Raw genomic sequence first — 14,475 nt, 5'->3', positions numbered from 1 at the left:
CAATGTTTCTTGACTAAAATCGACTGATTAGCTATTCCCGTTTGGAAATTATATATCACAACTACATATTCTGAGATTTTCATGGTCGCAGCTACTATTGTACGGCCATAGGCGCTATTTGAAATTTATCAAAATTTACCGGGAGCACCGGTAAATTTTTATATTTAATTTTTCTCGAAAACAGAAGTGTTTTAGGGGCTAATTTTTTTAGTGCTTATAATTCATCCCTAGGGGCATCCAAATATATCAAAATTGTAAAGATTCACTATCCACCCAATTTTCAAAATTTCCCAAAACTTTGTATTACCTTTAAGCCTGATCACAGCATGACCAGCCCTTTCAACAACACACCCAAAATCCAAAGAAAAAACAATCAATTATTGGTCCTCTCCCAAAAGGCTGGCATCACTGATCTGTGATTCAATGTGTTTTGACAGATCAGAGGCTTTGTTGAAATGGGCAGAGGAAGAAGGGGAAATAGCAGAATATATCAAATACATTTGAAATATCAAAAAGAGAGAGTTCCATATGGTGTTGAGATGCTACTTCCTCAAGGAGAGAGGGAGAGAGAGAGAGGAAGAGAGCGAGAGAGAGAGAGAGAGAGAGAGAAAGATAGAGATAGAGAGAGAAAGAGAGAGAGAGAGAGAGAAAGAAATACAGACATATAGAGAATTAGACTAGACAGAGAGAGAGAGAGAGAGAGAGAGAGAGAAGTGCTCTTGGTTTTCAAATGGTAAATGGATTAATCTTGTTCCGTTCACTTTAGATCTAGCAGACATTCGGTTTCTTCATCAGATTATTCAGGCAGCCAGAAAGCTGTAATAGGACATGAATAATGATGAAATTGATTAATTGTTGAACTTTCTATACTACAAAGCTGCTAAAAATACTGAAAGTTCTAATCATAACGAAGGCACTTAGAGTCTTATCTTGGGTTGAATTCAATGCTGTATGCCAGAAGTGATATACACTCTTGAAATATACTGGAATTATTTCTAAACCAACTATCTTGAGAAAGTACATTTCAAATTCAAATGGGACAAACAAAATAAAAAAGGAACTGGTTCTCACTGTTAACGTGCAGGTAAGGCTTCCAGTCGTAGTAGAACCCTCGAAAAGGACGGCTGTTGTAGGAGGAGCATTGCTGGGCTCGGAAATCCACCGACTCATCCGGGCACTCCTGTTGTCATGGAAACAAGAGGGGAGAGAATCGAGAAAGCAACATAAGCAGGAAGTCAGAGAGAACATGAGGAGTCATTCGGTCACAATGGGGAATTGTGGGGGTATCGTTCACCAAACATATTTCATCGCTTTCCCCGCAAATCGTGTAATTCATCCCAGTTTGGGGAATATGTCTGCAGCCGTTGCTTCACGTACCAACTCACGATGTTCTCAGCTAGCAGGTAACGCAGGGCTGAGTCTTCACGGTGTAACCGAATAGGCAGGCCTAAGGTAACATTTTTAAAGAGTGGATAAATCTTTGGAGAATATGACCAACATTTGTCAGAAATGTTGAGGTATTGTGTCGATGATGCTGATTGATGGGGGGCTGTTAATCCCTTAAGCACACCTGAGGAAACCGAGACAGGTTCTGAGGTTACGTCTGGAAACGATTCAAAGCAAAACTCGCCGAGGTACCCTGTTGTTGTAGAAAGGATTAACAATCCAAAACTGATGAATTCTGGACAGATTGTTACATTTTTTTAAACTTACAGGTGTTGGCATTGAAAAGAAACTCGCTGATTGATCACTTGAACATTTAATTCAGCTACAAGAAGTTAAACTGTCACAAGACTCTCGCAGGTTTTGACGCAGAGTTCATGGAACTATACTAGCACAAAAACAGCAACATTGAGGATATTACACAAACCATTGGAGAATATGCAAACATTTGTCATAAGTGCACAAGTATTAATGTCACCACTGTTGATGGATTAGCTTAAATCCCTGGTGGTGTAGAGGAGATGAAGAACGACTGGAGTTCACTGCACTGACATAACTCTTCAAAGACTGAAAACTCTTAGCACCTTCATGATTTGTGTCACACAACTTTAGTACCAGTGCAAATACTCTTGATATGGCTCTAATCTTTGGATTAAGCTCCAAAATAAAATTATTCCACGTAATCTTTCCACACAGGGAGTGGAATACTATATTTTATCACATTATCAAAAGAAATATATGTTGACCTGGTCACAATTTCAGAACAGTTTCTTAAAAGTTCTAACAATCATGAAAAAATGCACAATTACCTGTAACTCATCGATTTTCACGTATGACTTTTAATGAGATTGTTATACTTCTAGAGTATTTGTTTCTATTAAGAACTAGAAAGGCATTAACTCTGTGGTTAAGTATAGGAATTAATGCCTTTCTGCCTATCAGTAGGCAATTTGCCTTAAATGCATCAGTATATCAAATATATGTCTGAACTATACATGGATGTAAATAGAAAATAAAAAGTTGTAAGTAAATCTCACCTGAATATTACACATTCTATATATCCTGCTTGGACCCTCACAGTACTTGCCCCCATTCTGAGGGTGGGGGTTGTCGCACCGCCTCTCCTTGTACTGCACCCCGCCCCCACAGGTCCTGGAGCAGACGTCAAACTCGCCGTACTCGGACCAGTTTCCATGGACCATGGTGGGTCCCAGCTGGCCCCGGTCCAGGCACTTGCCCTGGATGCACCACATGGTGGCGCCGCAGGGGGTTCCGTCCGCCGCCGGCAGGAACTTGGTTTCGCATCGGCGTTCCCCTCTATGGCACCACATGGACTGGCAGAGACTCTGGATGGATATAAGGAAAGGACAGTCTTTATGAACCACTTATGGAAGTTCAGAATGCTACAAAAAGTACATCATAGCATCGTGATAAAAGGGTAATGCCAAGTGATATTAAAACACATAATATGACAACATTACAACTTACAATATCCTATACCGAGCAATAGCACAGGATCAAGTTTGTTTGAAGCCTACATATTTGGAATAATATATCTACATGTACCTTGCTTCCAAGCTGTATACTATTCAACAGTGGGCAGAGTGCTACTTTTTTAATGATAATGCTTGAGTTTTGTATCTTTCAAATGAAAATTACTTTAAAACTTTTGTTTATATCATTGAATAAATGATTACTCCACAGCACACCTCATACATGATTACAATTATCAGTAATGCAAGCTTGATCAGATTCTATTACCAAAGAATTTGGAGAGTTCAGTCACTCATAGACTATCTCATCTTATTGTATTTCAAGTCACTCAAACATGACACCTACACCAATGGACATTTTTTTGGGAAAACATGAGTTATAATATACGGACCCAGACATCAGATGTCGGTTGAATTACATAGATCAATTGACATTTAAGAAGAAGACATGTGGTGCATGTCTATGAATTTTGAACTTCACATCCCACGGACGACCCCAAATGATCATGACCTCGGAAAAGGTGTGAAAATGGGTGCTCATGATTGAAATAAGATAACAAGATGAGCCCACCTTGTGGTGATTCAATTAGATCATCTTTCACATTTGCTAAATCCAAATTGACAACTTCCTACAAATTTGATAATTCTATACATTTATCTATTAAAGAGATTATTATCTTTATGACTGAGTAATTATTAGAGAAATATGATCCCTCGATGCATACACAATATATGTGTTCAGTTGTTGATTATTAAAGGTAAAGACCAGTTATGGTCATGCGATTGCATTGTGAAAGAAACGTTGTGGAATCGATCAGAAAAGGTTGATCATCTAGCATCTAGCATCTGCAAGGTCCTGGAATCTTCAAAATGATAAGAAATTTGGCCCATTCTTCGTAAAGTTACAAGCACTATACACAGAAAGATGTATATGGGACTACCCTATATCTCTCACAGACCATGAGAGAAACAAATTTACCAAATATATGAATTAGTAGGCGGTTTCCCGGCAAATGTTTTATCATCATGTATTAGTCAAAACATATTCTTTCACATGATTGGTAATGAGAGCTTCCATTTCATTTTTTGAAATTGGGGCGTTTCCAATACTGGTCTTTACCTTTAAACTGGTGTCGAAAGAATTTCCTAATTTCAGAAAAAATGACTGTGCACTTTGCATTCTCTCTCTTTCCAACCTGCAATGTACACAGGTCACGACCTTATTATAATATGGTTTTCAAGACGAAGGGAAAGACCAGATTCTCACATGATTCAAACTGTTTCACCTCTATATTCTCACCCCAAATTAATAATTTCCTTGCTAATTATGACTCTGCGATTGGCCTACACCAATCTGTCAGTGGAACATTGTAACAGAATACAGTCCCAGAATAACCAGAGTATTTTTACGAGCATTAACTTTTTTGCTCCCGAGGCCTAGGGCTATGATAAATTTGCTCTTGAGTTATGATCTTTCCATTCCCCCATTTTACAACCTTCAAACGGCTAATTTCCTGACACAAAGCAAGGAGATTCAAGCCCCTCCAACCTGCCTACTTCCCCACAATCACAAGATACTGATTGAACAATTTCTCGTAATTTGTTGCAACGGCTTCACAAAAGAAAAGAAATCTTTCATCAGAGCAAAATGGGTAAATTCACAGAAGCTTATTAGCTTTGGAGCAGCTTTGGGAAGGATCTAGACAGATTGATTTCTATAAGGGGTACAAACAATTTTCACCTTCGATTGTGTTGCTATTTCTATAAGAGGGTTTACGTTAAATCTCCTTTTAATAGATAGTTTTGAGTTGACTATAGTGGATTGCTTCGAAGTAGAACGTGGAAAATGATGCAAACACTGCAAATTTTGTTTTCGATGCCATGAACTGTCAAAATCCATCAATTTTCACAGCTTTGAATTATAAAGACTTAATTCCATTCAGACAACTGAACAATTGAAGTTTAAAGTTTATTAACCAAACAAAAACTACATCAATATAACAATCAAATGTGAGTGTTTAACATTGAAAGGATAAATGGGACCAGAAAATACATTAAATGCTAATCATGTCTGGTACCACTAACACACATAAGTGGGAATAAATACACTGCATACATAATACAGAGTTACTAAAAAGGTAGGTGGCTGGGAGTTGCATTTAGGGATTTGTATTGATTTGCTTGTCAATTTCCCAGTTGACTGACACTCATTCCAATGTATTTTTTTCTTCTTCTGAACGTTTGACCTTGTAAAACAAACATTGCAAGATATTGAGCTATATGTCTGATGCATCTTTATGATGATATGTCAAACAAATTTACTTCAATTCATATTTTGAGATAATCTGAAATGTTCAGAATGTGTAAGTTGATAAATCAATGTGTCCGCCTATTTTTATATTATTATATTTTGTTACAGCAACCTTATCCAGGGGCAGATTCAGGATAATTTAAAGGGGCACAATTCAAGAAAATGTTCTGACAAGACAGAAAAAGAAGGAAAAAGAGACAAAGAAACAAGAAGAAAGAAAATTAGACAGAAACGGTTATCAGATTGAAAATGGACGGGGGGGGGGGGGGGGCACATTTTTAAGGTTGTGTACTGAAGGTATGCCACTTGGGTCTCAAAATGATGGGGGAGGGGCACATTCCACAAATATTCCCCCCCCCCCCAATCCACTAGCATCTTTTCGATGAAGAGATAATTCTAGTACAAATGATAAATGCAAAGTGCTATTAAAAGAGGCAAGCGCTATATCAATCCAAATTATTCTCATTATCATCATCACCACAACTTTTATCATCATTATCACAATAAAGATGAGGGGGGGGCTTATATTGTTAATGGGGGATGACACAGAAGGGTGTAGCCCCATCGGAACAGCCCCCTATGTTACGTGTTTGTGGGGGTGAGAGGAAGGGAGGAGCTCATCATGGGTGGCGGCAGGGGCAGGCTACACACAAACAGTTTTCATCAATTTCCTGGTCAATGGTTGATTCATTTCTCTTGGAGGATACAACTAATATTTGGACTGAGACAATACCCTGAAGATCACAGATTGTAATACTGGAACAAGGAAAGGATGCTGGCTTTGATTACAATGGTATGTCCTTAATTCAACTTTTAAGTCACTATGCTGTTTTGGGGAAAGGTGAAATTGCCCCCAAAAAGGATCTTTCCGAAATGCAATCAATGTAAACCTTTATCAATCAAAAATATCAATAATTGCCCCAATAGGTCACCAGGTTTACTTTGATAAAATTTCATTTGATGCTAAAAGAAGAAAAAAAAAACTAAAACTAGACTTGAATTCGTCACGAAGACGAATAAGGTGGTCTGTCTAAGTCTTATGATAGATTTGAGAATGGGAGAAGTTATATAGACATGTAAACAATGATGATGATGATGGTGAAATTGATGATGATGATGATAATGATGATGATAATATTGATGACGATGATGATGACGATGATGAGTATGAGCATGATCCTGACATCTGATTGAAAAAATGAGGGAGATGTAGATAGCATATAGTCTCAGCTACATTATACTCAAAAATCAACAAAAAACAAGCGGAAATAACGGCGATATTGCTCGCAAAAGACAGGAAAGTAGAATCCAGATTTAAGAAAAAGTCATCTCCCATAAGTATTACAAGCAAAAAGTAATGGATCAAGTGATAATAGGGTAATAATAAATTAAATATAGTTGTTTATTACATTATTTGCGATTCTACGTGTTTTAATATTCAAATGAGATGGTACAGTGAAAGGTCAAAAAGAAAAAAAAGTGAAGAAAAAAAATTGTTGGAGACGCCCGGACTCGAACCAGGGACCTCGAGGTCGGAAGTCAAGTGCGTTACCGATATACCAAAACATTTCACATAGAGATTACACGTAAACGGAAAATGAAATTCTCAAATCCCACTTTGTAAGTGAAATATGAGCATGATCCCGGCATCTGATCGAAAAATAAAGGCCACACTTGTGATAGCTTATTGTCTCAGCTACAACATACTCTAAGCTCAGCGTAAACAAAGATAAAACGACGGAGATATTGCTCGCGAAAGACGAGAATGTAGAATCCAGTTTTGAGAAAAAGTCATGTCCCATAGAGAATACACGCAAAATGTGAAAAATTGACATGCCTCCTTTAATCGCAAAAATACGCCATGATGCCTTTGTCAAAATGAAATATCGTGGTTACTGCATTTGTAGAGAATATTCTCAGGTAGAACATATCAAAATTTGAAAGAAAATTGATCAACATTTACAGAGATACAATCAATTTTCAAAAAATCTGCTGACGTCATAATATGAAAATTGAAATTATGAGTTCGGAGGCCATTATGATGACGTCATGAGTTAATTGAGGGTCAAATGACACATGAAATCATATCTCCAACTCATGTTTTTTCTAACCATGATATAAAAGTTGGGGTCAATTGACTCTCTGAAGAGATATTTTGATTTTTAAAATGGGATGTTTTTGATCAAATTTGCATTATATTGCCCATAGCAGCCCGCGCGGATTTTGAACTTTGACGCGCGCTCACGGCCTTATAAAAGGTCAAGAGTGACTGAAATTAATGTAAATTGTCATTTACGGTTAGAGGAATCCAAATCATGTAAAAAAAAATGAAGTTGACCTTTTCCGCGCGTTGTGAGCGCGCGCAACGCGCGCGTGGACACGTACGGACGGAAAATTTTAAAATGCTTAAAATGACCTAATTCGTACTCTCCTTTAATAGTAAAGTGATTTTGAGCATTTTCAAATTTTGACGCGCACGTACGCGCGCGTCATGACCTTTATGTGACCTTTGATGACATGACCTTTTGACCCTTTACCTGAAATATATGTGATATGGATATGAATGACCTTTGCTTATGCATCATGAAGATATGATGGATAACGTGATTTCACAAAATGGCGCCTGGATGACGTCACGATGACGTGATGACCTTGAAAATGTTCCTGTCACGTCTCATGACAATGACCTATGACTGTGCCAAAATTGAATGAAATTGACGAAACCGAACTTGAGTTATCCTAGGCACAAAAAAGTGTAGGAAATAAATAAAAATAAAGAATAATAATAAAGAAAGAAAATTCTGACGAAAACAATAGGTGATCTGTCGTTGACAGACCACCTAATAATAAAGAAAGAAAATTCTGACGAAAACAATAGGTGATCTGTCGTTGACAGACCACCTAACAAGCGGAAATAACGGCGATATTGCTCGCAAAAGACAGGAAAGTAGAATCCAGATTTAAGAAAAAGTCATCTCCCATAAGTATTACAAGCAAAAAGTAATGGATCAAGTGATAATAGGGTAATAATAAATTAAATATAGTTGTTTATTACATTATTTGCGATTCTACGTGTTTTAATATTCAAATGAGATGGTACAGTGAAAGGTCAAAAAGAAAAAAAAGTGAAGAAAAAAAATTGTTGGAGACGCCCGGACTCGAACCAGGGACCTCGAGGTCGGAAGTCAAGTGCGTTACCGATATACCAAAACATTTCACATAGAGATTACACGTAAACGGAAAATGAAATTCTCAAATCCCACTTTGTAAGTGAAATATGAGCATGATCCCGGCATCTGATCGAAAAATAAAGGCCACACTTGTGATAGCTTATTGTCTCAGCTACAACATACTCTAAGCTCAGCGTAAACAAAGATAAAACGACGGAGATATTGCTCGCGAAAGACGAGAATGTAGAATCCAGTTTTGAGAAAAAGTCATGTCCCATAGAGAATACACGCAAAATGTGAAAAATTGACATGCCTCCTTTAATCGCAAAAATACGCCATGATGCCTTTGTCAAAATGAAATATCGTGGTTACTGCATTTGTAGAGAATATTCTCAGGTAGAACATATCAAAATTTGAAAGAAAATTGATCAACATTTACAGAGATACAATCAATTTTCAAAAAATCTGCTGACGTCATAATATGAAAATTGAAATTATGAGTTCGGAGGCCATTATGATGACGTCATGAGTTAATTGAGGGTCAAATGACACATGAAATCATATCTCCAACTCATGTTTTTTCTAACCATGATATAAAAGTTGGGGTCAATTGACTCTCTGAAGAGATATTTTGATTTTTAAAATGGGATGTTTTTGATCAAATTTGCATTATATTGCCCATAGCAGCCCGCGCGGATTTTGAACTTTGACGCGCGCTCACGGCCTTATAAAAGGTCAAGAGTGACTGAAATTAATGTAAATTGTCATTTACGGTTAGAGGAATCCAAATCATGTAAAAAAAAATGAAGTTGACCTTTTCCGCGCGTTGTGAGCGCGCGCAACGCGCGCGTGGACACGTACGGACGGAAAATTTTAAAATGCTTAAAATGACCTAATTCGTACTCTCCTTTAATAGTAAAGTGATTTTGAGCATTTTCAAATTTTGACGCGCACGTACGCGCGCGTCATGACCTTTATGTGACCTTTGATGACATGACCTTTTGACCCTTTACCTGAAATATATGTGATATGGATATGAATGACCTTTGCTTATGCATCATGAAGATATGATGGATAACGTGATTTCACAAAATGGCGCCTGGATGACGTCACGATGACGTGATGACCTTGAAAATGTTCCTGTCACGTCTCATGACAATGACCTATGACTGTGCCAAAATTGAATGAAATTGACGAAACCGAACTTGAGTTATCCTAGGCACAAAAAAGTGTAGGAAATAAATAAAAATAAAGAATAATAATAATAATAAAGAAAATTCTGACGAAAACAATAGGTGATCTGTTTTCAACAGACCACCTAATAATAAAGAAAGAAAATTCTGACGAAAACAATAGGTGATCTGTCGTTGACAGACCACCTAATAATAAAGAAAGAAAATTCTGACGAAAACAATAGGTGATCTGTCGTTGACAGACCACCTAACAAGCGGAAATAACGGCGATATTGCTCGCAAAAGACAGGAAAGTAGAATCCAGATTTAAGAAAAAGTCATCTCCCATAAGTATTACAAGCAAAAAGTAATGGATCAAGTGATAATAGGGTAATAATAAATTAAATATAGTTGTTTATTACATTATTTGCGATTCTACGTGTTTTAATATTCAAATGAGATGGTACAGTGAAAGGTCAAAAAGAAAAAAAAGTGAAGAAAAAAAATTGTTGGAGACGCCCGGACTCGAACCAGGGACCTCGAGGTCGGAAGTCAAGTGCGTTACCGATATACCAAAACATTTCACATAGAGATTACACGTAAACGGAAAATGAAATTCTCAAATCCCACTTTGTAAGTGAAATATGAGCATGATCCCGGCATCTGATCGAAAAATAAAGGCCACACTTGTGATAGCTTATTGTCTCAGCTACAACATACTCTAAGCTCAGCGTAAACAAAGATAAAACGACGGAGATATTGCTCGCGAAAGACGAGAATGTAGAATCCAGTTTTGAGAAAAAGTCATGTCCCATAGAGAATACACGCAAAATGTGAAAAATTGACATGCCTCCTTTAATCGCAAAAATACGCCATGATGCCTTTGTCAAAATGAAATATCGTGGTTACTGCATTTGTAGAGAATATTCTCAGGTAGAACATATCAAAATTTGAAAGAAAATTGATCAACATTTACAGAGATACAATCAATTTTCAAAAAATCTGCTGACGTCATAATATGAAAATTGAAATTATGAGTTCGGAGGCCATTATGATGACGTCATGAGTTAATTGAGGGTCAAATGACACATGAAATCATATCTCCAACTCATGTTTTTTCTAACCATGATATAAAAGTTGGGGTCAATTGACTCTCTGAAGAGATATTTTGATTTTTAAAATGGGATGTTTTTGATCAAATTTGCATTATATTGCCCATAGCAGCCCGCGCGGATTTTGAACTTTGACGCGCGCTCACGGCCTTATAAAAGGTCAAGAGTGACTGAAATTAATGTAAATTGTCATTTACGGTTAGAGGAATCCAAATCATGTAAAAAAAAATGAAGTTGACCTTTTCCGCGCGTTGTGAGCGCGCGCAACGCGCGCGTGGACACGTACGGACGGAAAATTTTAAAATGCTTAAAATGACCTAATTCGTACTCTCCTTTAATAGTAAAGTGATTTTGAGCATTTTCAAATTTTGACGCGCACGTACGCGCGCGTCATGACCTTTATGTGACCTTTGATGACATGACCTTTTGACCCTTTACCTGAAATATATGTGATATGGATATGAATGACCTTTGCTTATGCATCATGAAGATATGATGGATAACGTGATTTCACAAAATGGCGCCTGGATGACGTCACGATGACGTGATGACCTTGAAAATGTTCCTGTCACGTCTCATGACAATGACCTATGACTGTGCCAAAATTGAATGAAATTGACGAAACCGAACTTGAGTTATCCTAGGCACAAAAAAGTGTAGGAAATAAATAAAAATAAAGAATAATAATAATAATAAAGAAAATTCTGACGAAAACAATAGGTGATCTGTTTTCAACAGACCACCTAATAATTATCCCACAGCATGATATTGTTGTGCTATGTTGGCATTGTTTTTAGCAAAGGTTTTATTCAAAGGTGTTTGTAGACTTATAACCATGCTTAACCTTTTCCATGATATTAACGTTCTGAGGTACGGGTGCTATATAATATCATTTAAAAAAAGAAAAATCCGATTATTGGAAACACGTTTTAGTAATTGCATGTGCAAATTTTCAACTCAAATACAAGGGAAATTTAATGTATCTAAGCCTTATGACTTGATAAAAGTAAGAATGTCATATTATTTATTGTACATTATAAAACTTGGTTGATTAAACCATAGGTTGAGAACTGAGATTTCTGGATATACAACTTTGGCAAGACATTGATCTACATTTGCCACACTACACCCAGGTGAAGTAAATGGGTACCTGGTAGGAATTTATTCTTTGAAATGCTAGAGCGCCGTATGGCAGCCGTGCTAAACCCAGGGTAATAATCGGGAGCGCCAGGAGGGTCAAATCTGACTGACATGAGCGCTATACAAGAACCCACTATTATTATTATTATTATATTGACTAGGATTGGTATTTAGTGATATGAGCTATGTAGTGTCATGATCTCCTGATATCATGTAATGGTTGATAAGATGAAGAATATTATGTTTGACTTTAAAGTTTTACCTTGATAAAGCTTAACTGATAATTTATGTGCAGTAAAAATTGAAACAGTTTGTTCCAAACATTTTCATGAGATATGTAGTAATTGTATTGATTTGTGTATGTTGTACTGTTTTATAAGTATATATCTAGGAATGTGAGAAGGAAGCTCAGTACCTAGGAATTATTTTTGAAAAGAATATTTGTGTTTATGGTAAAAGTTTTCATGATGACTTTCAATAAGATGATGACTTTAAATATTAAGAAGAAGGCTGGAAAGGGGGAGGGTAAAAGAGTAGAGAAAAGGATCGGGAGACAGAGCAAGAGAAAAAGAGGGAGGCAGAGCAAGAGAGGGAGAGGCTGAAAGAGTGGGGAGAAAAAAAGCGAGATGTGAGTAGATAGATATATAGAAAGAGAAATTTATTGACATGTAAACAATTCTTTGTCCTAGGGAGCTAGAGACGTAAACATTGCGTATACGTGGGCTGAATAACTGAAAATAACTCATCGTAGATAAAATTGTCATTTTATGTATTAATGCTTTTATAATTAGCACAGTCATGACAGGGAACATGGAAATTGTGAGTATTTTGAGAGCTGTTCTAAAGAATAAAGCTGATATTCTTTGCAACGAGAATATATTTTTGACGAGCCGAAGGCGTACAATCGCCGGGTTAGAGTTATGGTTAGGTTAGGGTTGGGTGTTTATAAAAGCATAATTAATACATCAAATGACAATTTTATCTGAGATGAGAGATATTAGATCATGAAATCATGAGGAGAAAAAAAGTTGGTCGAGCTGTCCCCCGAAGCATCCCACCCTAGACAAGTCGACCTGGTCTGGTCGAGTTGTCCACGGGCTTTGAGTCGGGTTGTTTAGAATTCCAAAATACATAGACATTACACTTTAACGAAAAATAGGATTCTCAAATCACATCTTGTAGTCAGAATATCGACATGATCCCAACATCTGATTTTTAAAAAAAAATTGTGACCTTAAGTGTAGAGAATTTTCAGCGACAAAATATTCGAAGCTGGCAGAAAATCGAGAAAAAAATAATCCAGATATTGCTCAAACAAGACTGGAATGTACAATGCAGATTTCAGAAAAAGTCACCTCCCATAGGCATATGACACGCAAATTACGAAAATTCTGACATGTCGCATTTAATCGAAATTTTCACTACGATGACGTCATCAAAATGAAAATGTTGAGATAGAAATATAGAGAAGGAGATCGAGAGGAAGACGGTTATACGAGGGATGAAAGAGAAATAAGAATGCATACCGTTGGAAGGAGAGAGGATAGTATAACGAAACATGGTAGGGGTGAAATAAGAATACAAAGGGAAAAAGAAAGAGCTAGAGGAAATTAAGGAACATCCTATAAGACATAAAAGAGGGACTGGAGCCAAAGGCGGGAAAAGTAGAGAGTGAGAGAGTAGAGAAAGAGAGAGGCACTGAGACAGAGGGAGACATGCAGAGCAGAAAGAAGAGGGAGGCAGAGCAAGAGAGGGAGAGGGTGAAATAGTGGAGAGAGAGAGAGAGAGGTATAGTAGTCGAAGAAGATGATAAAATCAAATAAGAAACGAAAGCAAATTTAAAAAAAATTGACCCACCAGGAATCGAACCTGGCTCACCGGAATGGAAGCTTGTTCTTTAACCAATAGTGGAAATAGAAATAGTGGAGAGAGAGAGAGAGAGAGAGGTAGTAGTCGAAGAAAATGATAAAATCAAATAAACGAAAGCAAATTTTTAAAAAATTGACCCACCAGAAATCGAACCTGGCTCACCGGAATGGAAGCTTGTTCTTTAACCAATATACCAAAATATGTCCCATAGACAATACATGCAAAGCTGACAAACGGCCTAGGCATAGTCGCTATTTCAACTTTCAATTGAAAATTTCGACATGATTTCAACATCTGATCAAAAAACGGAGGGCACACTATAGCTCATAGTATCAGCTATAACATACTTCAATTTGGGGGGAAATAGAGCAAAAATAAGCGAGATACTGCTAAAAAAAAACAATGACATGTAGATGCATGACGTGAACGAAATTCACCTTCCGTACAAGGCATAACACGCAAATTAAAAAAATTCTGACATGTCGCCATTAATCGAAATTTTCACTATGATGACTTCATCAAAATGAAAATTGTAGACAATCATCTAAGCTACAAATTTGGATGAAAATTGATCAATATTTACAGAGATACAATTAATTTTCCAGAAATATGCTGACGTCGAAATATGCAAATTCGTATTTTAGGTTCCAAGGGCATGATGACCTCAAAACATTTGTAATGGCCAAATGAGACATGAAATCATATCTCGATTCATACTCTATCAAAAAATGAGAAAAAATTGGGGTCACCTTGCATCCTAAAGAG

The 14,475-nt window shown here is 36.9% G+C and overlaps 1 protein-coding gene across 1 annotated transcript in view; it reads right to left on the bottom strand.

Annotated features, from left to right (window-relative positions):
* The window catches only part of LOC574964 (A disintegrin and metalloproteinase with thrombospondin motifs 18), a 92,964-nt gene that overhangs the window by 20,705 nt on the left and 57,784 nt on the right, over window positions 1-14,475 (bottom strand). The window contains exons 8-9 of the mRNA XM_011678605.2: window positions 2,481-2,789; window positions 1,072-1,180 (exon numbers count right to left, since the gene is read on the bottom strand). Of these exons, the coding sequence (XP_011676907.2) occupies window positions 1,072-1,180; window positions 2,481-2,789 (418 nt within the window). The remainder of the gene's footprint in view (window positions 1-1,071; window positions 1,181-2,480; window positions 2,790-14,475) is intronic.

Source organism: Strongylocentrotus purpuratus, unplaced genomic scaffold (assembly GCF_000002235.5).
Source record: "Strongylocentrotus purpuratus isolate Spur 01 unplaced genomic scaffold, Spur_5.0 spur5_scaffold_8, whole genome shotgun sequence".
In the NCBI taxonomy this organism is placed as follows: Eukaryota; Metazoa; Echinodermata; class Echinoidea; order Camarodonta; family Strongylocentrotidae; genus Strongylocentrotus; species Strongylocentrotus purpuratus.
The sequence above is the reverse complement of the archived record's forward strand: the minus strand, read 5'-3'. Positions and strand labels throughout refer to the sequence as shown.